Source organism: Fukomys damarensis, unplaced genomic scaffold (assembly GCF_012274545.1).
Source record: "Fukomys damarensis isolate Sample0158 unplaced genomic scaffold, DMR_v1.0_HiC HiC_scaffold_5, whole genome shotgun sequence".
In the NCBI taxonomy this organism is placed as follows: domain Eukaryota; kingdom Metazoa; phylum Chordata; class Mammalia; order Rodentia; family Bathyergidae; genus Fukomys; species Fukomys damarensis.
In genome coordinates this window covers 5,646,113-5,672,132 of record NW_022900917.1, presented here as the reverse complement: position 1 = coordinate 5,672,132, position 26,020 = coordinate 5,646,113, and the positions used below count along the sequence as shown (strand labels likewise).

At 43.9% G+C, this 26,020-nt stretch overlaps 1 protein-coding gene across 3 annotated transcripts in view; it reads right to left on the bottom strand.

Annotated features, from left to right (window-relative positions):
- Taf2 (TATA-box binding protein associated factor 2) overlaps positions 1-26,020 on the bottom strand; it is a 64,903-nt gene that overhangs the window by 4,555 nt on the left and 34,328 nt on the right. For all 3 annotated transcript variants that reach the window (XM_010619506.2, XM_010619507.2, XM_010619508.2), the window contains 7 exons: positions 22,665-22,858; positions 21,652-21,791; positions 17,463-17,532; positions 13,457-13,566; positions 6,962-7,191; positions 4,950-5,055; positions 2,749-2,871 (listed from right to left, as the gene is read on the bottom strand). In XM_010619506.2, the coding sequence (XP_010617808.1) occupies positions 2,749-2,871; positions 4,950-5,055; positions 6,962-7,191; positions 13,457-13,566; positions 17,463-17,532; positions 21,652-21,791; positions 22,665-22,858 (973 nt within the window). The remainder of the gene's footprint in view (positions 1-2,748; positions 2,872-4,949; positions 5,056-6,961; positions 7,192-13,456; positions 13,567-17,462; positions 17,533-21,651; positions 21,792-22,664; positions 22,859-26,020) is intronic.

The window sequence follows — 26,020 nt, the reverse complement described above, 5'->3', positions numbered from 1 at the left end:
AAAAAAAAAAGTAGCAGATAATCCCAATTTTACTAACTCCACTCATGTTAGGTGTATGTCTAAAGTTAACACAAAACCTGAGGTTTCTGTGAGGGAAGGTATGAACTTTGTTCTCCAAATTCTTTAGATCGCTATAAAAAATGTTGAACTATATCACTGTAATTTAAGGATAAAAAGAACCTAAGTCTGGTTTCCATACTGAGTTTCAAAAGAAAGACCTTTAGTGAGGGCTTCCCAGCTTTAAAACAACTGTTTTAATTTTTTAAAAGTTTGCAGCATCAGAATTGTGTCCTCTTCTGCCTCACGCTAGGCAGCTGCAGGGCTCCCCTCTTGGCTGCCCATCCTGCCATCCCCTGCTGCAGGAGGAGGAGGGAGCTTCCAGCCCTCTGCGCATGTGGAGAACATGACTCACCAGCACGGGCCACACCCACCCCATGTCCTCCCTGCTGTCACCTCTCGCTGTCGCTATTTGACAGCTCTCCAGTCTCGCCTCACACCCACCCTCCCAGATGCAGCCAGGAGACGGCTGCAAAGCACAGGCCCTCAAACCCACACGTGCCTTCACCCCGGAACCTGCAGATTGCAGGAGCTCCCAGTTGCAGGCGGGAGAAAGGAAACGCCTTCTCTACCCACAACTCCCAGGAACTTTCCTGCAGTCCTCAGGCAACAGAGGCCAGGAGGAAGGCCTCTCGTGTGCAGCAGCACTTGGCTTGTGTGGGGGTGCTCTGCATGAGCTATTTATCCAACACAAAAATGTTTATGGAAAAACTAAATTCAAACTTCCAACATCAATACAAGTAAAAACAGACGTTTAGAACACCACCCTTTGTAAGATGAAGGTTTTCCACTACTGCTGCTGAATTTGAAGATGTGCTCAGTGTCCTAGGTACAGAATACTACAAACACAATGAAAGGAAGTGATAAGCATACTTTAAGGAATATATTCAAAATTACAGTTTGACGGAGCCGTCCACATAACTATTACACATTTGACTCATGATATAAGAGCATCCTACATGGACAGCAACAAAAGCTAGGATTTTCCTGCTTATTCCTCAGCTCTAATGCTGTATTTTTCTGTCCTCAGTCTTATCACAGATGCCATAAGAGCTAAAATCTGTGGAGATTGCAAAAAACCTGAAAATATGTTTTTAGAAGCAAAATCAAACAATGATACAAAAGTACATCGGTAAGCACAAAAAAAGTGATTTGCTTCTACAGGGGTTCATGTGCCTCATTAAGAAAATCCAAACAAGCTGGGAGTGGTGGCGCACGCCTGTAATCCCAGCACTCCAGAGGCTGAGGCAGGAGGATCGCTGTGAGTTCGAGACCAGCCTGGACTACATAGTGTTTCAGGTCAGTCTCAACTACATAGTGAGACCCTGTCTCAAAAAAAAACAACAACAAAAAAAAGAAAATCCAAATACATACGCTCACACTCTTTTTGGAACAGGAATTGATTTGACTCTTAGAACACCAGACAGGAGTTATTTCATCAGAGGCAAGGAAGGCAGGTAGAAGCATCAGTCAAACTACATCCGAGAACTTTGAAGTTCAACAGGCTTTTTAATCTTTAAAAATGTTGGGAATGCTTCATGATTTTAACAAGTATAATTATGATAAAGCTGCAAAGATAGAACCCAAAACCAAGACAATACAGAATATGGGTGTAGTTCAGTGGTGGCATGCACGAGGACCTAGGTCCAACAACCATCACGGTAAAATAAAAAACAAAAGCAAGAGAACATAAGTCATCGAGAGCCAAGACACGTAAAGTCATTCATCAAAATAAAGGCCCGAGTCTCTGGCTCAAAAACATTCTGTGAATCTCTCAGAGCAAAGGCACGGAGCACGTGGAGAACTAGAGACAGCAGCCTGGGGTCTCCCGCCTGCATTTCCGAGGTGTGGCTTTAGGTGCCTCCCCATCCATCCCTACACAGCACTGCGCTGTTCGCATGAGGCACAGCACATCCCTAGGCGGGAGCTTCGCCACAGGCTCCTCAGTGGGAAAGTCTAACTAATGACCTTTGGGAAAACTATTCTTTAAAGATGGTGCTGCTTAAATACCATCTTGTTTTTCAAGCCCTGTTCTTTCAAAACTTGAGGACTGAATCTCCATCTCGTGGTAGTTCATCAGCATGGATGTTTATTATTTGATTATCATCTTTTTGTAAGCAACAGAAGAACAGAGCAAGCAGAAGATCGTGTAAAGCAGAACAGCTAACAAACACACCTGACCCGAATCACCACCTTCGTAAACTTCAGCCTAATTACTGTGGACGAGTTTACAAGAGAATACGTCAAAGTTTTATCTAGGTAGAGCATCAGACAAATGAATCATCAAACACTGGGGGATAAAGGTTGACTTTTTGTATTTTAAAAGGTGCGATGATAAGGTTTTGTGATTTTTACTGAAGTTATCACTTGTCAGAATATTTAGAAGCAACACTGCTAGGAAAGAGCAGAACGTTAATGTAACAGCACAACGAGGGCTGACGCTTCCTCGTTGACTTTTGCTATCTCCAAGTTTTCTGTAACAGCAGTGTATGTATTACTTTTGAAATAGAAAAGCTCCCAAACAATCTTTAGATGTAGATAACACAAATCAATGTATTAAGCAATTATGAAGACTGATAGTTTTAAGCATTTTAAAAATTAATAAAGTAATGTCTATGAAGTTCATAAATTTACTCCCCTGTGAAAAACAAAACAAAGCCAGGATGGAAAGACCGGCCCGAGCGAGCATACCTGCTCCCTTGCGTACAAGGTCCAGGCCCCACGCGGGCTTCGGGGTGGGGGCGCCCTCACATCCTGGCGTGCGAAGCGGCAGCAGGGCGGACCGGGTGCTGGCCGGGCGGAACTTCGAGAGCCCTGAAATCCAAACCAGAGAGAAGACAGCCATGTAGAGCTTTGTTTCCTAAAAGCAGAAAGCTTTCTCACAGGTGTTTACAAGTCAGCCTTAAAACAGAAATAGCTCAACCACAGCAAGACGGCAGTAACAAAAAGAACGTTATCATGAAACACGAGGGACTCCTGATTCGGTGCCCTGTCGTGGTCCTGGAAGCCCACACCTGAGGACAACACGTGTGGAGCAAGTGGGACAGGAGCCGGAGTAGGGAGAAGCCCACACAGGCTACTGAACACAAAATTCAGTCTCGATGCCTGTGTTTTATTTTTCATGTGGAACTTTGCACAAAGTACAGTTTGCCTGCTGCCCCAAAACTTGCTGATGGATTCCATTATAAAATTTACTGAACAGCCGGGCATGGTGGTAAACACCTGTAATCCCAGCACTCGGGAGGCGGAGGCAAGAGGATCGCTGTGAGTTCGAGACCACCCTGAGCTACATATTGAGTTCCAGGTCAGTCTCAACTACATAGTGAGACCCTGTCTCAAAAAACCTAAATAAATAAATGTTACTGAAATATACATCAAAATAATTTAGGGAGCACTGAAGAGTCTCACCACAAGCAGTTTAACAGCCAGCATGAACAGCATCACAGCAGGGATCCCGAGGTCAGCACAACCTCGGCCTGTCTGCCACAGCAGACCTAGGGTCATTCAGAAACGCCAAGGACTTCCTCACTGTGAGTTTCCAAATGCATTTAGGCCCACACCCTACCTGAAGCCAGTTCTCACACCCTGTCAGCTCTTCTTAGGGTAACTGGACAGTAAAAAACAATTCAGGTTCCAGAAATAAAATTGAGACAAAATGCCAACAACGAAAAGCAAAACAAAGTTGAGTAACAGGGACTTCATCATAATGTTATGTGTTAAGCAGAGTAAGAAAAAACCATACTCAGATGTAAAAATCACAGACAACTACCTGGTATGATGGGGATTTGCAAAAAACAGAAAAGAGGAGAGGAAGAGGGAGAAGAGAAAGAGAAAAATACACTCATCACAGAAAAACTGCACTGAAAAGTAAATCTGTATTTATTATTCAGCAGTTGGTAAGAATTTTAAGTCATTACACTGAGGACGATAATAAAGATGATAAATGAGAGTTAACAAAGTACATCTTATGCACGAATTTCAAAACATGAATTTCAAAAACAATATTGAATTTAAGAGAAAATTATCACTTTATAAAAATGCAGAAATCAAAAGTAAACACATAGAATCACAATCCTATGTGGGACACTAGAGAGAAGCAGCAGAATGAAATTAAGAGAGAGAAAAGCTGAGATGGTAAGGTGCAAGGCGCAGCGGGGCCAGGCCAGGAGTGCGTGGGGAGCGTCCTGCAGCAGGATGAGGCCACAGGGACACGATGTACTGCTCTCCCGCACAGCAGCCTCATGTCCCATCCAAAGCTTTATCTCTTCCTAGCAGTCGAGAAATACTCACAACTCACACAGTTCTAATCTCACCTGAAAGCACGCAGCTAACAGTAATCAGTGGTTTCCTTCTAACAACACAACTGGACAGCAAAAGGAACAAGAGTTTTTGCACGAAGATACTCAGGGCACAATGCCTCCAACAAGTACACAGACGCAACCCTACACGCTTAGCAAGGCAAACTGCGTGCGTCACCAGTACTGCCTGTGTTTCCACAAGGAAACGCGACACCTCGGGAGCAGCACGCTGAAGTCTGCATCTGAAATGCAACATGACCAAGCGCGCCCAAGAGAAAGTACTGTACGGACCGCACCTACCTCAGAAAAGCAATGTACAATAAGGACAGTTACATTATTAACAATAAACCAGACACAACCACAAGTGTGCACGTAAGGAATTAAAGCTATTATAAGAAACCTGAAAAATGAATTTTATAAAGACAAACTCAACAGTATGCCAAATGTTTTAAAAGGGCCAAAATTCAACAGAAACCTGAAGAAACGCTGTTACTTGGCTCGTGTCTGTGATCACGGGGCATGACCCACAGTTCCTGCTGCCCAGGTGTGTACCCCAGGCTGCCCCTTGAGGCCCAGCCACGCCACAGCCCCTACCCGGCGTGGACGGCCTCTCCAGCATGCTCAGGTGGTGGGAGATGAAGGCCTGGCTATCATGAACGGTGTCCATGTCCACCTCCTCCTCATCTTGAGAGCTGGAGAACTGGAGACAAGAGAAAAGAAATGTCGTCACATCTCCGCGCCCAGCTCTGGGCCTTCTGGAAGTGGCAGCGGGGCCACGCAACAGCCCACACCGAATTCCGAGAGGAGTAAGGTCACGCAGTGCAGCCGCCCAAGGCGGCAGAAAGCCCTGGCGCATGGTGGCAACTAAAATCTGCTCCTATATGGTGGGAAAGGGAGCCTTGGAGGAACTGCAGCCTGCACAGCTCCTTCCCCAAACCGGGAAGAGCTGGGCAAGCAGGAAGCAGGAAGAGAAGCCAGCGGCTGAGCTCCTCAGCAGGACCTAGTCAGCCCCGCACATTCCTACTCATGTGCACGGAGAAACCCTGGGAGCTTCCAGAGCGCTGGGAACTCAGGCCTGAGCTAGCCCTCTTAACGGATTCTGAGGAGACTGTACTGCTATCCTCACTCTTCTCCAGGATCTGCCCCTCTAGAGGGGACTCAGAGGTGTACCAGCCTTCCTCTTCCCCCCGAGGAGCTGACACATTCCTGAGCTTCCCTGGCAAGCTGTTCCTCTTCCTGCAGCAAATATTTAACATCCCGATTAGGTTCCAAAGAAGCTGTGCACCATGGAGTAGAGGATGCCCAGCAGCCAAGGGTTATCATTAACGGGCTCTCAAAACTTAACCTTCTCGTGTCTGCCGTTCTTTCAAGGGAGAAGAAGGGAAACATTTAAGTGAACTTCTGCAGCACTGATGGAGAACCTTTTAGCGCTTACAATGAGAACAAACAGCCCGCTGGGGTATATGTGCCATAGGTTCGCCACCACCATTCTAGGCTTTTCCAAAAGAGCATATCTCTGTGTTACTTTCTCCTGGTATCCTGAAGGGTAAATGTGGATAAATTAACATATATGGGCAAGAATTATAAGCATTTATTTTTACAGATTTAGAAATATTTAGATCAGAAAGGGCTTTCTAATTAGACTTTGCCTATGTAAGGCCTTTTTATTCTTATCCAAACTCTAGGACATGTTTTGCATTTATAATAATAACTGGGTTTCAGAAAATTTAGGCAAATAAGTATATTTTAAAATGGTTATTATTAACTATAGAAAAAAATTGTGTTGTTTTGTTTTGCTGTTTGCTGTTTTGGGTTTTTTGAGACAGGGTCTCACTATGTAGTTGAGACTGACCTGGAACTCACTATGTAGCCCAGGATGGTCTCAAACTCACAGCGATCTTCCTGCCTCAGCCTCCTGAGTGCTGGGATTACAGGTGTGTGCCACCACTCCCGGCAAAAGAAAGGAGTTTTAATAGTGTTAAAACACCAGTAGAGAATTACCAAGCAAGTAATCTGGTCTATTTATTGGTGAAAAATGAAGCTTGATGTGTTGGAGATATTTTTGTCATCAATGAGAAAATTGTTTCTGGAAGACTCTCTTTATAGTAAAATGGTTAATATGTATCCAGCAAATCTTCTTACAGAAAGTCTGCCCATTTCATAGTACTCAGCAAGACAGAAAAGCTTTTCTAAAAGCAAACTCACCTTAAAAACATTAACATACTGTCTCTTCCCACCTGCGCACATCATTCATTCACCTGACCACGCATCCAGTTTTTATTTTCATACGACATCATTGGTCAGCCACATACTTATGTTTAGCACTGTGCTAGGATTTATACAGGGGGTGGTTGAAAAGGGCAGCACTGTGTCCAAACAGTGTGCCCTCAACACACTGATGAGCCGGGAAGACGCAGGAGCTGTCACTCTGCTCAAAGGAGTGAGCAGAGGGCAGCACTCGTTTAGCTTAGTGACACGGCCAACAGGAGCAGTAAACCAACTGCACACAGCTGTCAGCCAGATGTCTACAGGCACAGCGAGCTGTCTTAGCAGCTCTCAGGCCCCCACTCCCTCTAGATGGCTCTAAAAATACTGCTGGGCCTTACAGGGTTCTGAAATCCAGCCAGCTGTGCATGACTGCTTGGATTACTCGCAGCTTCCTGGCTGCCCGTGACCACCTCCGGAATTATGGTAGGGTTCAAGACGGCTTTCTTCTCCTTTAGGTTAAGAACCAGCCCAAGCTCTGGCAAGGGTAGACAGGAAGGTCTACTGAGGCCGAAGAGTGTGAAATACAAGTCCACCACACCGCACCGCAACCGCCAGTCATGTGAGGTACCTGGGAAGTGAGGAAGAAAGAAACCCATTAGCACACCGTCACTCGGACAAAATGGGTGTCACACGTCCCCGGAGAACCCAGTATTTCAACATGAGTGTTTTTTCTGGCCTTAAATCGTCCTTTTGCTCCTTGCCTCAGTCATTACACCATTCTGTCCATCTTAAATCTCTTCATCAGTGCCCCATCAGGGAAGCAGCGCTCACACCACAGCCTTCAGGCACCCTCCCTACCACTCACTCTCTTCCAGCTTAGCGCTCCAGGGTTCAGACGCACTAAGAACGCAGGCAACTGCCAGGGGTGCCGATGCACACCGGGAGCGCCCCACTCCTGAAGGCCGAGGCCGGACTGCAAGCTCGAGCCCAGTCTGGACAACTTAGCTACTTAGTGAGGTCTTGTCTCAAAATAAAAAGTAAACAAGGACCCGAGTTCAATCCCACACACACCCCCAAATAAAATAAAATAAAATATAAAAAGTTATTGCTGCTATTGATGCATAACATAGTATTATTGGTCTTTTTATATAAATATATATATATATATATACACACACACACACACACACACACACACATACATACATACATACATATAATTTGAATTTTTGGAAACTTTAACTGTGCTGTCGACTTTGGAAAAAGTTATCCCAATTTACTGTGTTGAGTTGGCACTGTACAGAAACTGACAGCCATATTGGTACAGAAATTTTAATTTTTTAGATTTTTAATTTTAATTTTTATTTTTATTTATTTTTTTTCCATTTGTACAGAGGTAACACACTATATTAAATATGTAAGGTCATATCTACATGGGTTTGATTACAGAAACTAATAAAGTATTCTCTAAATGAAAAAAAAAGAATAAGATGAGGCTACAAGAGGAAGAAGCAATTTAAATATGTTCAGGGACCATTTTCATCTTCAGAATTAAGTATTATTTTAATCTTACATCACTGCGTTTTCTCTTTTACTTTCCTTTTTAGTTTTATTTTAGGATTCCCTATTTTTAATGTTCATACAGATTTGTTTAACTGAAATACCGAATAGTTTCTCTGGTGTGAAAAACTATAGTACACAGGATCCTAGTAAGACAATTAATAATGTGAAATAGGAAGTAAAGGGCTAAAGGTGTGGGGAAACTGGGAAGGGTGGGGGAAAGGTAATAAGGGAGAGGAAAAAAATATGAGAAAATGAAAATAAAGTGTTTGTAAATGGGAAGGGGAGGAGGGGGTGAAGGGAGGGCAGGGACCGGGGAAAAATGAGAACCAAGACCTGTTATGTAAAGGTACAGAATACCAATGATGAATGTAACTGCAATGTATACCTAGATTGTACCAATAAACTCAATAAAAAGAAAAATAAATAAATAAATAAATGAATAAATCAAAAGTTAAAAAAAAAAAAGGACTACAGACACAGGTCAGTGTGAAGGACCTGGGTTCAATTCCCAGTACTGAAAGAATAAACTACTTAAAATAACATAATTCTGAACTTGGACTTATTATAGAGGAAAAAAGTATTTTTTAACACTTTTTTTTTCTTTAACTCAGGACCTTGCACTTGCCAGTAGGTGCAATGCCACAGAGCTGCATCCCTAGCCCTTAACAGTCTTTATGTGTGTTGCTGTACTACATATATATCTTTTTAAAAAATAACAGAAACAAGCAGACCACAGGGACACCCACAGGTGGTAAACGTGCATCTGAAAGAAGACGGCAGCCCAGGCAGAAATTCAGCTTCAGCTGGGCAGGGACCGGTCAAATTCAGCTTCTCTGAGTGCTTCCCTGAGAAGAGTCCGGGTCTGAGGTATCCCTCACCTTAACCACAGCCCCGAGCACGTGCCACAGAGCTTTCTGTCGCCTCCCTTTAACCCGGCGCGGCGCAGCCCCACAGGCAATGGCTGACAAGGTCCCTAGCCTGGGGTTGTACGGTCTCTACAGGCTCTGCTGCAATGTGAACAATCCGGAGAGTTTACAACACACACAGAAGATGGAATGTCTTCTCGTTCACAAAACTAAAACTTATATAAATACTTAAGATCCACGGCTTCACAAGAACATAATGTTTAAAAAGGAGATGCCAAAAGAGGACGGTGCTACAGAACCGTCTGGATACCCTAAATATTAAACTTTGTGGTTTCAAAAACAAAGACTAGAATTCATAAATCCAGGCTAATCTAGCAGCGACTCCAACGCCAGGCGCTTTACTGCCCCACGCACAGGCACAGGCAGCCCGTCCCAGAGCACTGGGCTGCACGGTGAGGGTCCCACGCCAGGCGCTGGGGATGGGCTGCCCGCACACGGCCCCACCCGCCGGCCTGGGACACGCCCGCGCTGCCCCGTGACCAGTGACGGGTGGGAGGGCCGGGGCTTCACACCCTACACAAGCGTGTGAAGAAGGCACCAGGCTGCAGGTTTCCCATGGGAAGCCCCCTCCTGCTCTGAGCCATGTCCAGGTGTCGTCCTCACACAGGCAGGCAGGGCGTTTGTATCTATGTGTGTGTGGTTCCCTATGCACGTAAATTAACGTTTCCACCAAGACTATTTCCTTATTCTGCAACCTGGCAACTCCTACCAAACTAATCAGACCTTGTTCTGCCTCCTGGCCCCTGGAGAACAGCTCTAAATTTTCAAACACTAAAAACGATCACCCAGTAAACAGCTTCTAAAGCCTGGCACTAAGGTAAAACTAATGATTTGACGGCATTCTTACAGCAGTGTGACGAACACGGACGGCCACCTGGGGGTAAGGCCTAGCACTTGCTCTGTAAAGATGTACGGGGAAGATACCATCGCCATAACCACGGCGGCCTCTCCAGAGACGAGACCATTCTGAACCAGGCAATACCAGCGTCATCAGTTAGGCTTTTCCCCTCCTTTCGTGGTACCAGGCCTTTGCCCTGACAGGGTCTCACTAAGATATCCAGGCTGGGCTCAAACTTGTGATCCGTCTGCCTCAGCCTCCCAGATGCTGGGATTGCAAGCATGCGCCACCTGACCCTGTCATAAATAAAATGCTAATAAAAATCTAATTCTTTGGTTTTTACTTCTAATGTGTATTTTAACTTATTTTCGGTATCTTAAAGGTACAAACAAGTAGGTGCCATATGTTCCTTTGGGAAAGGAGAAAAGTTACTTACTGTCTGCAGCTAACAGAAGTCAACCCAGACCCGGGAGCCAGAAGCACAGGCTCCAAGCTCAGGACGGGGTCCGACCCACCAGGCCGGAGAGGCCAGGCCCCTCAGAAGCTGCGGCCACCACCCGCTCCCGTGTGGGCAATGCCTTCCACGCCGCCCAGCATCACCTCGGGAACAGTCTCTGTCCGGACTACGGCAATGCTCCCGGCGGCCTCCCCGAGTCCCCAAGCAGTTTCTGCTGTCTGTTTCAGCAACTGCATCTGCGCTGACGTTGCCAGTTCCTCAGTCTGTCCTTCTGTCCCTCAGCACTAACCCTGAAACATCACTGCGCACACAGTACCCAGCATGGTAATAAACAGAAGGGGCTTGCAAAATAATTACTCAATCAACTAGTGAGATTTTATCTACGGAATTAAAAGATGCTCATGTTTTAGAATGCTTTCTGCCTTCCTGAGGAGGACTATCAATTCAAAAGCCGAAGGGAATACAGCCCATTTGGGGACAACTGAGGCAGTCTGGACAAAGGCCATGTGACAGTGTTTTCAGGACTGCTTTAGCCCTTACTCTTGGGAGAGCATGACAATGTACTTTCCAACGATTAAGAAAGAAGACAGGAGTCCCTGCCCTGCCACTTCCAGCCCGGCTGCTGGGAGCGGTGCAGCTGTGAGGGGCTGTGGCGCTGCCACCCAGCGGGCCCAGTGTTGGGCGCCGGCCTGCCTCGCTGTCCCCGGGTGCCCAGCGTAAAGGTGGCAGTGATGCTAACACTGGCAAGCAAATTGAAGCAGGATGACGGTCTCGGAGGGTTTCTGTGAGACAAGCTGCTTGTTAAAGAGGTTTTGTACTTGTAAAGTGCATTTTTCCCAACCCAAACAAGCTGCACTGCTTGGAGCTAACCATAACCCGATGAGGGCTACTACCATTATGGAAAATTTCAGTCTGAAACTGAAGTTCCTGATGTATACAACATGGTACCTCCAAGGTGACCCGGTCTGGCACCCCAACATCACAGAGATGGGGGAAAATGTCTACATGTACTGAGAGAACACTCGGATGATGGCACTGGCTGGGCTCCCACGAGAATGTTAAACGATGAACTCCTCATTCAGATCTCTGCCGGGGAACATCACTTGTGGGACAAAGAGGACTTCTGGAATGAAGTGGACGACCACATCAAGCGCTACGCCAGATGGTACGAGGGCACTGCGGGCGCCCCACGGGGTTGTCCCCGCCCTGGGACCGCACTGTGCTGGCCATGGCGAAGGCCGTCCTCCTGGCTGCCCGCTGCCGACGGAGAGTGCAGCACTGAAGGGTGTCTCTCGAGGGCCGCCTGCTCCCCTAACATGAGGCTGTGGTGAAACCACGACGTCCCGTCCTGAACTCGGCCTGGGCTTGCGCTTGCTCCCCGCCCCGGCATGGGGCTGCCCAGTGTCCTCGAAGACTGGCACTATGATGGGATGCGCGTTCCCCTCGCTTCCTCCGTGAATGTCAGCCTTGCCTAGGTGAAGCTTCCCAGAAGGCAGTCATTCACTGCAGCACTTACTGAAATGCGCTTCATTTAATGTAAGTATATTTTGGAACAGAAAAAAGAAAAGAGAAGAGATAAATCGGGCATGGTGGCACACATCTGTCATCCCAGCACTAGAGGCTGAGGCAGGAGAAGCACCACAAGTTCAAGGTCAGCCTGGAACAGTTAAACCCTGCCTTTAAGAAATAAAAAGACAGCCTGGCATGGTGGTGCACACCTGTAATCCCAGCACTCAGGAGGCTGAGGCAGGAGGATCGCTGTGAGTTCAAGACCAACCTGGGCTACATAGTGAGTTCCAGGTCAGTCTCAACTACAGTGAGACCCTGTCTCAAAAAAAGAAAAAGAAATAAAAGACACATGCACATGCACACACACAACACAGAGTGCGCGTGCATGTGTATATCCATACGTGTGTTGGTGTACAGTACACACACGTGGAAAGAAACAGAAAAAGTGATAAATGTGGAAAGGTTTTAGTACTTGGTGACTGACACTATTCACTGTGGTTATTCATCCTAGTAAGGCCTTAAATTTTTCTAGGTATGACATTTTTAGAAACAAAATGCTAGGATGCAGCAAAACATCTGACACGTGTGTGAACGTGTGCAGCGTGTATGTGTGTGCACGTGCACACATGCACTCAAAGCAGACACCAGGAGCCGGTGTTCACCCTCCTTTCGGCCTGAGTCCCCCGGTGCACTCTAAAATAAGCATTATTCCTACGAGCTGGCTTATGAATTTCCAAACACCAGCAGCAGCATCTCTGCCTCACAAACTGCTCTCAGCTTTCTACATTCTCCCTCCAGCCGGCCATAGCCAGTCTGACTGAAAAGCTCATAAAACAAGACAAGCACACGTCCCTGTGTCTGACTCCTCGACAGCAACTCGTGAGTGTCCCACACGATGACCTTTCCCTTCTGGCCACGTCATTCTACTCTCTCTCATCCACATTATCAAAAGGAATCAAGCCATTTTGAACTATGCAGAGTGAACATCAAACTCACTGTGGACTGAGAGTAAGTAAAAAGGTACAGTGAAATCCCAGCTGCTCACGGTCTCAAGATGAGAAGAGCTTAGGGAAGTCGAGCAGCGAATCTGGGCTGAGCCAGGACCCCAGCTCCCGGCACACAGCTCGGAGCCCCCTGACTGTGGCCTCCTGCCATGGTGGATGCGGTGGGAACCCAAGCTCGGCCGGGGAGCATGGTCTGCAGGGTGCTACAGGACGCAGCACGCTCAGCAGCTCTTCGACCCTTTCCAGCAGGAGACTGCGACATGGTCCCGCCACGAAGGCCACCAGGGGGCTCTGGCAAGGAGTGAAAACACTCACGTTCCACTGCACTGTAACTTCCCCGATTAAGGAACTAGGAAGACTTTGTAGACCCCTATTTATGGCTCTTTAACCACCTGGAACACTTTCACATAAATTTTCACTTCTGCAATCACCCTGCGGGGCAGAGTGAGCGTCTGCGTGACAACTGTTCTCCCGCCCACCACCGAGAAGCTGCAGTGGCTCCTCCAACACGACAAAAGTTAACTCAGGTTTGTAAGTGCTACTGAATACAAAATCTGTTACCACAGGTAATTTATTAAAACTTCATTGATTCTCACCAGAATTCATGAGTTTCCAAAGTTGATCTACGAGGGCTTCATTGCATAAGGGAGACTCTGTGTTCTTTGTAAAAGGTGGGTTCTTGGTCAACATGTTTAGAATCTTATGCCTGAAAGAGTAAAATATAAATGAGTTTCACTACCTGCTGACGAATGCTAGGAGTGGAGACACTAGGAGACACGTGGCAACTTGCAATACTTGCTCCTTCCTGTTCTACTTTCCATTATTTCTAGATTCATCTCAAAAGACGTTATGCTATATCTAAATATTTACCACTTGTTTTTCCACTAACAATAGATTTGCTCTAAAATCACCTTATTGAATTAAAATCAGTATCACAGTGGCACATGTGGCACCTTTTATTGTGGCACAATTCAAAACAGCCAAGACACACAACCAGCCTGGGTACCAACAACAAAGAAACAGATAAAGAAAATTCACACACACACACACACACACCATGGAGTACTATATAATACTTCAATAAAGAAGAATAGTTACATCATTTGAGGAAAGTGGATGGAATAAGAGATCACATTTAGTGAAATAAATCAGACTCAGAAAATCCCATGTTTCCCCTTTATGAGGACTATTAAAAAGATGATGAGGGCCAGGGATTTAGCTCAGTGTTGCTGCTGCCTGCCTCGCAAGCACAAGGTCCCAATTTCGATCCCTAATACCAAAAAAAAAAGATAATGTGAACACAGAATGGACTAATACCAGGCAAGAGGGAGGGAATAAGGGGGAGGGTGGGTCAGGTGTAAGGAAACGTAATACAAGGGGCAAATATCACCAAAACACGTCATCTTCGTGTATGAAAATACACTGAAACCCAGTATTCTGTAAAAGTGCTATGCAATAATACAATATATATTACATACAAAGTCACTACTATACAATAAGGTCTTCTAAAGCTAACTACATAATCTCAGCCAATCTTTACCATCCCACTTTCTATAAAATAAACACTACTCTCCTTAGAAACATGGAATCCAACCCCACAAAAAAACCTTTAAAACTGAGGGCAAAAATACCACATGTAGCCCTGTGTCCATCAGCAGACGCATGGGCGAAGAGACTGCAGTATTTACAGAGCCGCACACACTGCCACTCGGGGCGACCCAAGTCACCTGGAGGAAACTGACACACCACGAGACCACGCACCGAGTGAAAGTAGTCAGGCACGGAGGGTAACCATCACATTGTTCCTCCCATATAAGCAACTCAAAACAGAAATGATTTAAGGTACAAAACGAAAGATGAGCCGGGTGTGATGGCGCATGACTGTGATCCCAGCACTTCGGAGGCTGAGGCAGGAGGATCATCACGAGTTTGAGGCCAGCCTGAACTATAACTACATAGCTGGTCTCAAAACACCAAAACAAAACAAAACAAAGCAAAAATAAGTGCCTGTATTTGGGGCAGGGAAGGAAAATGGTTCTGATTTTAAGACAGAAGCTTTTCATTACGTCTTAAAGATAAAGGAATCTATGCAATGCATACAACCAAATATGGCCTATCAGGTGGCTATTTCCTGAACTTTTAAAAGAAAAATGACAATGTGAACAAAAACAAGAGAGATCCTATTCAAAATACAAAAATAAACAAAACAGTCCCAAGACACTAGATAGAACCACTGTGTGTTAGCACTATCTTCCCGCCACCCCCTCTACCAATAAAAAAATTTTGGCAATAAATGTAGAATTTTTGTAACTGTGTGTGAAGTACATGCTAAATGATACTTAAGCCACAAGTTCCCTTAATGGTGATAAAAATGAACTACATCAGGCAAAAATTCAAAACTTAATCATAAAATATACCTTTTCATAGACTTTAAATAAAGTGGGCTCTTGAAATGTGAATGCAGTGTGGTAACTGCACAGCAGCATTTGCAAAGCAATTATTTAGGCTGTACAGTGCCCCACTTACAGACACAGCAGCCACTCAGTACTACAGGACTGACAATCTGCGAAAGCGGTCTTCAAAACAAGACCTCTGAAATATGCGTTAGTACCGGCGCTGGTAACGTAAACGAAGACTGAGGAGTACACAATCACCCTTCCTTGTACTGTTTCACACTTTCTGTCCCTCCTAGCTACCACGGATCTTCCGGATGTGTGCTCAGTTCCTGAACGTCCGTCCGCTTGACCACGGGCACGCAGGAGGTGTTCTCCTCTGCATCCACCTCCTCTTAGAGAACAAGCTGTTCAAATACTCTCTAGACCCCAATTCGAGAATTAAGAAATCTTAACAACACAGTCTCGTACAAAGAATATTTTATAACAAACACGTCTTAACACTCAGAAATGCAAGGTCACTTCACTGAGAACTCAGTTAGAATCAGCCTGAAAATCTGTTGCCCAAAGAGCAAGCTCTCCTGTAGGTTTCCACGCCCCTGCATCTCAGCGTGGAAAGAATGCACAGTTCAGCGCACGTCCTCGGCCAGCTGACGCACACAGCTGAGCAAGGCAGCTGAGGCCTCTGGGTCTGTGTCCCCATTTCTAATTAAAATGGCTATAAATCGCTTTTCACCTTTAAATATCTTTCCTAAGCAACTCCGGAGGCTGAAGCAGGTAGTGTGGGCTCAAGGCCAGCCTGGGTAACATAGGGAGACCCTGTCTTAGAAAAGAAATCTCTTCTGTGAAGGCATAACATTAAACCAAATAAAAATTTGTCCATTATGAACAAAGAAAGGAAGACATAGAAATGACAAACTTAATTCTACCTGAATATCCCACAGTATAAGAAAGCAGCAGAAATAGAAGAAATGTTTAGAAGGGGAACAAAAGAGAACACAACAAGACTGGGATTTTTCCAGGTGCAGGGGGCACACGTAATCCCAGCCCTTGGGAAGCGAAGGCAAGAGGATCGCTGTGAGCTCAAAAGTCAGTGCAAGGCCAGCCTGAACTACATATAAAGATCTTGTCTCAAAAAACAATAGATTGGGATTTTTTTTAATTTTCCTCAAGTTTGGTAATGTAATATTATCTTTTAAAATAATCTGGGCCCAGGGATTTAGCTCAGTGGCACCACGCCTGTCTCGCAAGTACAAAGTCCCAAATTCAATCCCCAATACCAAAAAATAATAACAATAATAATAACAATAATCTGGTCTAATAAAAATTGAAACTTTATATGAGACAGGAAAATAAAAATAAATGGGATCCACAAAATATTGCTTATGATTACTTTCAAAGCAGTGAAAGCCAGGCATGGTGGCACACATTTGTAATTCCAGTACTCGGGAGGCTGAGGCAGAAGGACTGCCCTGAGTTCGAGGCCAGCCTAGGCTACATAGTGAGTTAAAGGCCAGCCTGAACTACACAGTGACATCCTGTCTCCAAAGAGAAAAAAAAGTGAAATCAACTACTACAAAAGTTTTATAATTTGGGCTAAACAAAGGACCATCTGTATTCCTGGGTTTTTTTGTTTTGTTTTGTTTGGGTTTTGGTTTTTTGAGACAAGGTCTCACTATATAGTTGAGACTGACCTGGAACTCACTATGTTGCCCAAACTGGTCTCGAACTCACAGCGATCCTCCTGCCTCAGCCTCTGAGAGCTGGGATTACAGGCGTGCACCACCATGCCTGGCTTCGTCTGTATTTCTATATTCACCAACTGTTATATGAGTTTCCTTTAAGTTACAAAAGGAACCATACTTAAAATTACAGAAAATAAACTTTATTAACAACATATTTTGAAAATGTTTTTGCAAAGGCAAATTAAATTTTTTAAATCACAGAAAAGAGGACATGAATAAGTACAGTGGTGCATGCCTGTCACCCTCACTGGGCAAGAGGCTGAGTGGGGACTGGCCAGTCAGAGGCCAGCCTAGGGAATCCACCAAGACTTCCTCTCAGTAGAACTCTACAGGGGGCACGAAAAAATGTGGAACAGATCTTGTGTTTTCAAAACTCATCAACTGTTCTACATATAAGCTTCTGAGATTATTCAGTTCATGTCAGGATTTCAGAGAAAGCAAAATGTGACAGTGCATAAACTAACCTCACATAGGGGACGGGGTCATTCTGAATCATGTGAAGCAGCCACTGCAGTTCTTCACAGCTTCTGTCCACTGCAGACACAAACGAGAAAATGTAGGTGAGGTCAGCTTTAAAGAATCACAGAGGTTTAGCTCAGTGGTGCTGCCACCTGCTCTGCAAGCACAAGGTCCTGAGTTCAATCCCTGGTACCAAAAAAAAAAAGAATCACGTGCCAAGTACCAAGTTATAAGCACGAAGCTACATTTCTTATGCCCGGCTGGGTCTGAGCTGCATCCAACCAGCAGTGAGGCTGCGGGGAAGCTCCTACATCTTCATGCTTTTTATGCAATGGATCATTTCAACTTTCGTAAGTGAGTAGCAGGCCATGGGGACCAAGACCTTTAAATAAAGCCATTGAGATGTTTCAACTGTAGAGGTTTGATACCCAAATAATTACATTTCAACAGTGTATCAACTGTTTCTGCCTATGTAATTTCTTCCTTTTAAACCAAACAGCAGTCTTAATTTTCCAGTAACATAAAGGGCAATTAAAGAGTGCTATGAATATGACCAACATAAAACGACTCACTAGCTATTTCCATTTGACTTTTCAATGATTTTGCTTTTATAATTTGAAAGGCCTTATTGACAAAATTTTATTATCAATATTTTCTATTTCTTCAAATTTCTAATTGAGCACAAATATTTAAACTAAATTTAATAAATAATGAGGCCTTGACTTAGGGTTCACATTTAGACACCATCTGATTAAATTATACTTCTTAATTAGCATTCTTTTGAAAGTCATAATATTAGTACTTTATTTCCCACTAGCAGTACTAATTCACAAAATCTGCATATTTATGAGACACTGATTATCATTCATCCAAGAATCTTGAGAAAGTGGGTTGGGAATGCTAGCAAATGTAGGGGACCTCAAGACATGTAGCGCACCTGTAATCCCAGCACCCAGGAGGCTGAGGCAGGAGGATCACTGTGAGCTCCAGGCCAGCCTAGGGTACATAACAAGACCCTGTAGATTTCAAACTAGTTAACTGGTAAAGTAGAAAGGTAGACTGCTACAGGATTATAAGATTTTTTCTGGCCAAAGAATTCATTATTCAATAGGTCACTATTTCTACCATAATCTCTCAAATGAAACCGTATTTTTTAAAAAATGAAACTGTATTTTAACCAAGGAAAAAACAAGTGACAGCTCTTCCTGAACCAAGCCCAATGTAGTATTACACAGTAACTGTTATCCCTTCTTTACTAGCAGACTATAAGTATTTCTGTTGAGATTTACCGAAGTTACAAATATTTAAGCTAACCCTCACTCCTCTAACCGCTCCCAATGAGCCGGTGTGTTCGGTAGAGCCCTCCTCCCTTCCTGTCTCTGCAGTCAGAGAAGTTTCGCACGCTCCCACTGCAGGACCCTTCTGTTGTTTTAGGGCTAGAATCTGGAACTTCAGATGCAGACTACACTTATGTACTTCTTTTTTTTTTTTTTTCAGCTTTAATTGAGTTTATTGGTACATTTTAGGGATACAGTACAGTTACATTCATTGTTGGGATCTTGCACCTCTACATGGCAAGTCTTGATTCTCATTTTTTCCCCTTCTCCCTGCCCTCCCTTCACCCGCTCCTCCCCTCCCCATCTACAAACACTTTATTTTCATCTTTTCATTATCTCACATTTTTTTCTTTTCCCTTATTACCCTCCCCTACCCATCCCACCTTCCCTAAACCTTTAGCTCCTTTCTTCCCATTTCTAAATGTCAGTAATCTTATTAGGATCTTATGTATTATTGCAGATTATTCACACCAGAAACTATTTGGTATTTACACATGTGTGACTTATTTATTTCACTTAGGAGTGTATCTTCTTTTACTTGAACCTTATTTTTAAAAATATTTTTGAAATATGGATTGAGCTTTACAAGTAGCTTAAATCCTTAAGCACTGCTTTCCCTTTACAGGCACAGCTCATCGCCGGCAGCTCTCTCCTTTCAGACGTTCTCTGTCTGGAGCCATTACCGGGTTCGTACCCAAGCCGGGGATGCAAGCTCGGGGAGTCGATTGTAAGGGCGCTGCACAGGCCTCATTTCCAGTTCTCCACCGCGGCAAGAACCTCAGGCGAGGGCTTCCCCAAATTCCGAGCCGCTGAGCTCACGGCCCTGCGACTGCATGAGCACTGAGGCCACGCGCAGCGCCTTCTTCTCGGACCCTGGCCCGGCGTGGACACCGACAAGCGCACACACTCCCTCTTGTCCTGAGCAAGTGCAGTTCTGCAGAAGCTAGCGTGCGTCCGCTTCCTTCAGTCCCTTTCAGGGGCTCCACATTTCACCGACTGCTGCTCTCCTCCCCGCATGCTTTACTCCTCACCCTCCTTCCCTGACCGCTTTATCTTTGGCACCTGAGTCTGAAAGGGTTTTTAATATGTATTGTTGTTTTACTCGTTTTTTGGCCTGCGTTAGGTTTTTCACCAACTTCATAAAGCCTCACATAACTTTCCTAACTGAAGTTCTTTCTGGTCTATGTCTCTTGCTCTATTTGTATACATAAAAAATTTTACAGAGGTATAAGATGTTTCATTGAATCCATCTTAGAAATTTTCCAAAAATCTCCTTTTCTTTCTTTCTTTTCCTTTTTCGTTTTTTGAGATATAGTATATATAGTTCAGCCAGGCCTTGAACTCCCTAGGTAGCCCAGGCTGGCCTCAAACCTCTGGCCATCCTTCTGCCTCAGCCTCCTGAGTGCTGGGAAGACAGCTATGCACCACCAACACCTGGTTAAAAAAAAAAAATCTGCCACTTTAAAAAAGAGCATGAAATTAAACCTACAGAGCAACAGACTGTGATCAAAAAAATACAGTGAATGTTTTTTTTTTAATTTTTTATTATAGTAAAAGACACATTGCTATGAATCCCCTCAAAATACTCCTCACTTTTCAAACACTCATCCCACCACTGCCACTTTCTGAAGCAGCTCTGGCGTCCTCTCTCCTGAGGGTCTTTCTTTGTGCTATTGTGATCACCTCACTTCATCCAACTGATTCAAACTGCTTACCTTTCGTGGCTGTTAGGGTTTACATCTTAATTGCCCCCCAGATTCTCAGATGTGGAAGGTGACCGACAGCAGGGGCGCTACAGCTGACTTCCTGTTAGGAGGAGGAGCCAGCTGGAGGGTGAGGCCTGCCCTCTGCTTCCTGTCTGCATGGGATGGAGCTCCTTTCCCCTGCCTGCCACTCTGCCGTCCTGTTTCTGGGCTGGAACCAGGCAAGCATGACTGAAACAGGGAACCCAATGAACAAACCTCTCCTCCAAGTTGTAGGTGTCGGGTATTTTGATCCAGCAACAAGAAAATGATGGAGACAATGGTCACACTGACTGGGGAAGAACCAGAAGTAGCAGGTGCCAGATCTGGAGACCAAGGCAGATGAGGACCAACCGTCATGTTTTAACGAGCTATCTTTCCACTGGATGGCACCTGGCAGCAACACGCGTTTATCACATCTTATAAGACACCCATGAAAGCGGACTCCAGAACCATATCCGCAAATGACACAACGATGGGATAGGAGTGTTCAAAACGAGGGCGGGTATTGCCAAGAGAACTAACGGCAATGTTGTCACTGATTGTAAGGAATTTTTATTTAAACAACGTTATTATTTTTCTGTCGCTGCTGAGATAAAATACCCAACACCCAAAGTTAAAGGGGAAAGGTTTATTTGCTCAGTTTGTAGAGGTTTCAGTTCATAATCAACTGGCTCCAAGGCAGGGTGGCATGGCAGGGGGGCAACAGGTCATGGCAGCAGAAGACAGCAAGAGCAACAAGAAACCTTAACAGCGGCTTCCTGCCCCTTCTATCCAGACCACCAGGATTAGGGTGGGGCCAAGCCAGTCAGCAGACTGATGTAGTAACCACACACCCTCAATCCCAGCATCAGTCTAGATCCAGCCACCTCTGACCCATGAGGCTTTGAGGAAAGGCAGACACAGCCATCACACACACACGGTATTTTCTAATCAGCCCCTGATGATCTCAAAAAGGCCACAAAATGTGTGATCTCATTCTTTTCTCTCATTTATCAATTCTTACATACATTAATTCAACATTTACCACAAATCTTACGAAACCCCAAAACTAAGGCTGGCTTTAAAAAGAATTACTTTCTATAAGACATGAGCGTCTCCCTCGAAAGTGTTACCTTTGGTGTAATCAACCACTGCTTCCAAAGCTGCGATCCTGATGTCCACGAAGTGGCCATATTCTGCGTACGACTTAAAAAGGGTAGGGTCACTTGGCACGTGCCCGTTCTTCTGCAGGACCCGGATGGCTCTCAAGCAGCTAGCTCAGAAGAAATTTAAGTTAGCTGTCTCACTGAGGTTCTATGAGTCAAACTTGGTTCCAGGTGACAGAGATTCATTTGTCACAGAAAATTTAAAAATGAATCCATATTCAATTCTGTAATATTCAATCCTACAATGATGGTAACATTTATAATCGATAGCTAAAATATGTTAAAAGACACAAATTTCAAAACCTGACTGGAACCCCTTGAGCGACCTGAGCTCTGAGCTCCCTATACTATCACAGATGCACACAAATACACGGTAAGTTAGCAAAAGTTTTAATACAGTTTATTCAGCATATAAACGGAAGGTTAAATTTGTTCATAATGTTTCAAATGGGAAGCAACTTTTAGCAAGCTTAAAGTAAACCGAATTTTTTAATAGCCATATATAAAGAAGCAAGTCTGACAAGCAGGCTGAGGATAGTGATTTTATCTCACACTGACTGAAATAAAAATGACGCAGACACCAAAAATAGCACTTATCAAGAATTTCTGATGACATGAGAAAGCACTTATGATATAAACTGAATTTAAAACTATGTCATATGAGGGCCGGGGATTTAGCTCAGTGGTTCCACCGCCTGCCTTGTAAGCGCAAGGACCCAAGTTCAATCCCCAGTACCAAAAAAAAAAAAAGTGAAACTATGTAAAATAAATTCAAGTAATTAAAAAATTCTATACCAACAAAGGTACAAAATTTAGAAGGATATTCCATAAACAGGAATAATTTATCTTTGGATGACAGAATCAGAATTTTAATTTTCCCCTTTTAGTTTACTGTTTCCATTTAATCTAATGAGAATAAGTATGTTTCAGAGTTATAAAAATATACACACTTGAAGAAAAAGCAAAGAATTTATGGATACCTGACGGTGATGGTATGTCTGTAGCTTGGAAGAAGTTTTTCCATGTTCAAAAACCTTGTAATTTCTTCCAGAATGAGTCGCACATCAGGATTTAAGTTATCCAGAGTCCGGACTTCATTATTTACACTGACGGCCGGGGTGACGGAGTTGGCCAGGGCATCAATCATTTCTGCCCGGTAATAGTTATCTGAAAACTAAAGCAGAGAATAATTAAAAGAAGATAAAGTGAAGTCTTCTGATGAAAAGTTACTACTGTACATGTAATAACAACAAACTGATCTAAAACGTCAAGTTCTCTAGTAAATATTCAACTCTGTCCTTTGCAGTCACAGAATGGACACAGAACAGAATGGAAGGGACAGAGGGAGCAGGGACACGAGAGTCTCAGTAACTGTTCAGTGCATGCAGGAACCCAGCTAGATATTCTACGAAGAGATCAGAGTTCACAGGGTTGCTACAAATCTCCCAGCCAGCTAGTATCGCTCTACTTTAATCATAAACATACAACCAAGGGTCACCAGGTATTTGAAGAAAGCATCGACATAAAAGGAAAGAAAGAAAAGAACTCAAAAAGAAAAAAGCAACTTGGAAATAAAGAATGCAGGGAACAGACAACCCCAGTAATGGACAAAAATATTCTGAAAATTATTGTATTATCTGAGAAAGAACCAGTGATATTTCTTCCAATAGCATAATATTACTTTTGAGAAGAAAAAACTAAGGCAGTCACAGTGGTGCACTCTTGTACCCTGCTGCTTATGATGCTGAGGCTCATGCCTCAGCAATGCCCTGGACAAGCTGACGAGACCCTGCCTCAAAATAAGAAATGAAGGGTTGGGGATATATAGCTCAGTAGCACAGCACTTGCCTAGCATGCAAGAGGCCCCAGGTCCAACCCCAGAATTACAAAATCAACTCACTGTCAGTTCACTGAGATAAAAGGGAGGAAGGCTGGGGTGTGGTTCAGGGCTAGGGGGTTGCCAGCCAGCATGAGGCCCTGGCCGGGATCCCAGCACTGGAAAACAAGTCCATCAAGAGCAGGAAGAAAAACAGCACAACTCCGCTGGAAAATTAAGCAGCACAATTACACAGCAAGTGGATCATACTATTTACTAAAATAGCGCTGTTCTCCTAACACATCCATTGAGCTGGGGTGTGGACCAGACAAATTCAAGGTGAAAGTTGACATACTTCCCACAACTTCTTAAATTCTGAATCAGGTCCTTACTCTTTGAAAGCTAGTATTTTCCCAGCCCTTTCCCTCCATTTTAAGTCCTTCCTATTTCCCCTGAGATTCCTTAGACTGTACCCTCCTGCCTCAGCCTGACTCTGGTTTCACTGGCACTGTGCAATTTACAACAAAGCCATCTATGACAAACCAACAGCCAATATTATACCAAATGGACAAAAACCGAAAAGAAATCAGGAACAAGACAAGGATGCCCACCATTATCACTCTTATTCAATATAATTCTGGAAACATTAGCCAGAGTAATTAGACAAGACAAAGAAACAAAAAGAATAAGGATAGAAAAGGACGAAGTTACATCATCATTATTTGTGGATGATACGATATTCTATATAGAAGACCCAAAAACTCTGCCAAAAGACTTCTACACTTAACTGACAGATTCAGTAAAGTAGCTGGGTACAAAGTAAACACTCAAAAATCTATAGCCTTCTTGTGTACAAATAACAGAGAGTAAAATTCAGGAAACAATACCTTTCACAATGGTATCCAAAAAAAATGAAATATCTAGGAATCAATCTAACAAAGGAAACAAAAGACCTCTACATTGAGTACTACAACACTGAAAAAAAGAGATTGAAGAGGATATAAAAAAAAAATGGAAAGATATCCCTTATTCCTGGGCAGGAAGAATCAACATAGTGAAAATGGCCATACTACCAAAATTGCAATACAGATTCATTGCAATCCTTATTGAAATCCCAACAGTGTATTTCACAGAACTAGAGAAAACAATCCAAAAATTCACCTGGAACCAGAAGAGATGTAGAAGCAAAAGCAATTCTAGGCAACAGAGACATGGCAGGGGGTATCACAATCCCCACCTTGAAACTATACTAAAGCCACTGTGATAAAAACAGCATGGTACTGGCAAAGAAACAGACCTGAGGATCAATGGAATAGATTAGAAGATGCAGAAACAACTCCAGATATCCTCCACTACTTCATCTTTGACAAAGGAGCCAACCATCCTCACTGGAGGAAAGATAGCCTCTTTCATAAATGGTGTTGGAAAAACTGGATTTCAATTTGTCAAAGATTAAAACTAGACACCTATCTTTCACCATGCAATAAACTAAAATCCACGAGGCTTAAAGATATAAATATTAAAACAGAAACACTAAATTTGCCAAAAGATAAGTTAGATAGAACTCTTGAAGATATTGGCATAGTAAAAGACTTCACGAACACATCCTCAGTAGCACGGGTACTAGCACAATGAATCAACAACTGGGATCTCACCTTTTTAAAAAGTTTCTGCACTGCCAAAAACATCACAAGCAGAGCAAAGAGACAACCCACAATGTGGGGGAAAATTTTTACCAGCTGTTCCTCAGACAAAGGTCTACTATCTAGACTATATAAAGAACTTTAAAAAATCAGACCCCCAAATATAAAGACCCAATTCAAACATGGGCATCTGGGGCCGGGAATTTAGCTCAATGGTTCCACCACCTGCCCTGCAAGTGCAAGGTTGCGAGTTCAATCCCCGGTACCAAAAGGGGGTGGGGGGGCAATCTGAAATGAACAGACATTTCTCAAAGAAGTAAAAGAAGCAAGTAAATATATGAAAAAATGTTGCACATCACTGGTCATTCGAGAGATGCACATGAAAACAACACTGAGATTCCACCTCACCCCAAAAAGAATGGCTGCTATCAAGAAATCAAACAATAACAAATGTTGGCGGGGTTGTGGGGAGAAAGGAACCCTTCTCCATTGTTGGTGGGACTGCAGACTGGAGCAACCACTATGGAAATCAATATGGAGACACCTCAAAGAGCTGGGACTAGAGGTTCCATTTGACCCAGCCATAGCTCTGCTGGGTATCTTTCCAAAAGAATTAAAAGAATCATACCACAGTGATATATGCACACCTATGTTTATAGCGGCACAGTTTGTAATAGCTAAGACTTGGAAACAGCCCAAGTGCCCAACAACTGGAGACTGGATAAAGATACGGTTTTTTTAAAAAAATGAGTACTACTCAGCCATAAATAACAAGAAACTAGATATTCAGAGCTAAGTGGGTGCACATCGAGGCCATACTCTTAAGTGAAATTAATACGTCACACATGTGTAAATACCAAATAGTTTCTCTGGTGTG